At 63.1% G+C, this 2,050-nt stretch overlaps 1 protein-coding gene across 1 annotated transcript; it reads left to right on the forward strand.

Annotated features, from left to right (window-relative positions):
• Positions 1-235: 235 nt before the first annotated feature.
• Positions 236-1,101, forward strand: MNEG_16685 (deoxyribodipyrimidine photo-lyase; the record flags this gene model as incomplete). The annotated part of the gene is made up of 3 exons (XM_014034845.1): positions 236-252; positions 597-657; positions 985-1,101. 3 exons carry the CDS (start codon positions 236-238, stop codon positions 1,099-1,101), a joined length of 195 nt encoding a protein of 64 aa, XP_013890299.1.
• Positions 1,102-2,050: the final 949 nt, after the last annotated feature.

Below are 2,050 nucleotides of genomic sequence, written 5' to 3' on the forward strand. Positions count from 1 at the left end.
GCACGCACACACATACATACACACACACACACACACACACACACATAAACACACACACACACACCTCCCACTTCCCATCCCCAGACACTTACGACACCCTGGATGCCTGCTATGACTGGGCGCGGGAGACGCTGCAGGCCCACGCGGCCGACAAGCGGGAGGTGGTATACACACGGTGAGGGGGCGCAGATAGCATTGCAGGGTACGCACGAAGACACGTACTGAGCTACTTTTGATGACGTCTATAAGGGGGTGTGCGGGTATGGTTTATGGTGCGCCTCAGAGCGGGTGGCGCAGTGCACTTGGGGTGGGGATGGACGTGTCGGGTGGCCTACGCACTTCATGGCGGGGCCCCGGCCGCCTTTTTCACACTATAAAGCTTTCCAGAGATCCCACCGTTTCAGGCGGTCATATCCCGCTCCTGGCGGTCACGCCCCCCTCCCGGACTGCTGTCACGGCCGCCTTCGGGGCGCGGAGCTTTGACCCCGAACTGTGCGTTTTGACCCGGGTCCCTCAAAAAGCACCCAACCTCTCTCCCGTCGTGCCGACGTCGCACTGCACCCATCTTCACCGCTGATCGTGCGCCGTCCCACCAGGGACCAGCTGGAGAAGGGGCTTACGCATGACGAGCTGTGGAACGCGGCGCAGTGGGAGATGGTGGGCGCAAGGGGGGGGGGGGCGTTGGGCGAGGGATGGAAAGCCCAGCAGGTCCCTCCATCTGGGGGCTTGAAAGGGTGGCCTCTAAGCCTGGGCCTCATCGCGGTTGCGCGATGGAGGCGACATCGCGCAACCGCGCTCCGCGCCGCTGAATCACCACCTCTGTGCTGCTGCTGGAAGAGAACAAACTAGCGCCTTGTTCCCGTGACAAACGGATGCCCGGCATCGAACCGCAACTTCGAATCCCGGCCAAATTGGAGCCAGCACTCGTTGAGTACCTCGTCATATCCCCCGTCGAACTGCGGTCAACCATTGGTCAACCCCCAGGTGCACCACGGGAAGATGCACGGCTTCATGCGCATGTACTGGGCCAAGAAGATTCTCGAGTGGACTGAGTCGCCACAGCAGGCGCTGGAGGTGTCCATATACTTGAATGACAAGTGAGACGGGGCTGGTGGGGGGCTGGGTGTGCGGGTGGGGGCGACCCATGGGACTTGTGGGGATCTGGCGAAAGGAGGTGGGCGGGGCTCTCCGTTGGAAATGAGCTTAGATGGGGTCATGCGGAATGGAGTGGCGGCGGGGGCGCGAGTTGGTCAAGAGATTTGGGACGGCGGGGTTCGCGCCTGGGCTGCGGCCTGCGTCGAGGGCCGACGTCGCGCGGCACGGGCGCGTGCATGCGTTTGTGCGGGCAATAGATTGTCGGCGCGTGCAGCACCAGCACCACGTTCCCAACCCGCAGCCCTCGTGCGTCGCACCCCCTCCAGCGCCGCGGCTGCGGCGCTCTTTCAGCCTCCAACGCCCCTCGCGCCCCCCCGCATTTGGTCCAGGTACGAGCTTGACGGCCGCGACCCCAACGGCTACGTCGGCTGCATGTGGAGCATCGGGGGCATTCACGACCAGGTGGAAGAGCGTTGTGGGGTATGTGTGTGTATGTGTGTGTGTGTGTGTGTGCGTGTGCGTTTGTGTGCGTGTGTGTGAGAGTGCGTAGAGGTGTGGATGGGTGGTATTCGCGCATTTGACCAGGGCACGTTTTTTTTGGCGACGGCCATAGTTTTTCTGTGAAGAGAGCATAACACGGAGGAAGGCAACGGGGCCTCGCCCTGCTCGCGGCTCCGCCCCCGTCAAGCGCCGCGGCCATTACGCGCCCCAGACGCATGCGCGCCTGCCGCCTCTGCCAAACCGTGAATGCTCAACTTATAAACTGTCCCCCTAGGGCTGGGCGGAACGCCCCGTGTTTGGCAAGATCCGCTACATGAACTACAACGGCTGCAAGCGAAAGTTTGACATCAAAAAATACTGCGCCAGGGTGGACAGGCTGAAACGGGAGGCGATCGCAGGGGCCGGCGCTGCGGCCGGTGCGGGGGCTGTTGCCGGCGCCGGCGCCGCGGCGGTG

This window comes from Monoraphidium neglectum, assembly GCF_000611645.1.
Source record: "Monoraphidium neglectum strain SAG 48.87 unplaced genomic scaffold scaffold06669, whole genome shotgun sequence".
Classification (NCBI taxonomy): domain Eukaryota; kingdom Viridiplantae; phylum Chlorophyta; class Chlorophyceae; order Sphaeropleales; family Selenastraceae; genus Monoraphidium; species Monoraphidium neglectum.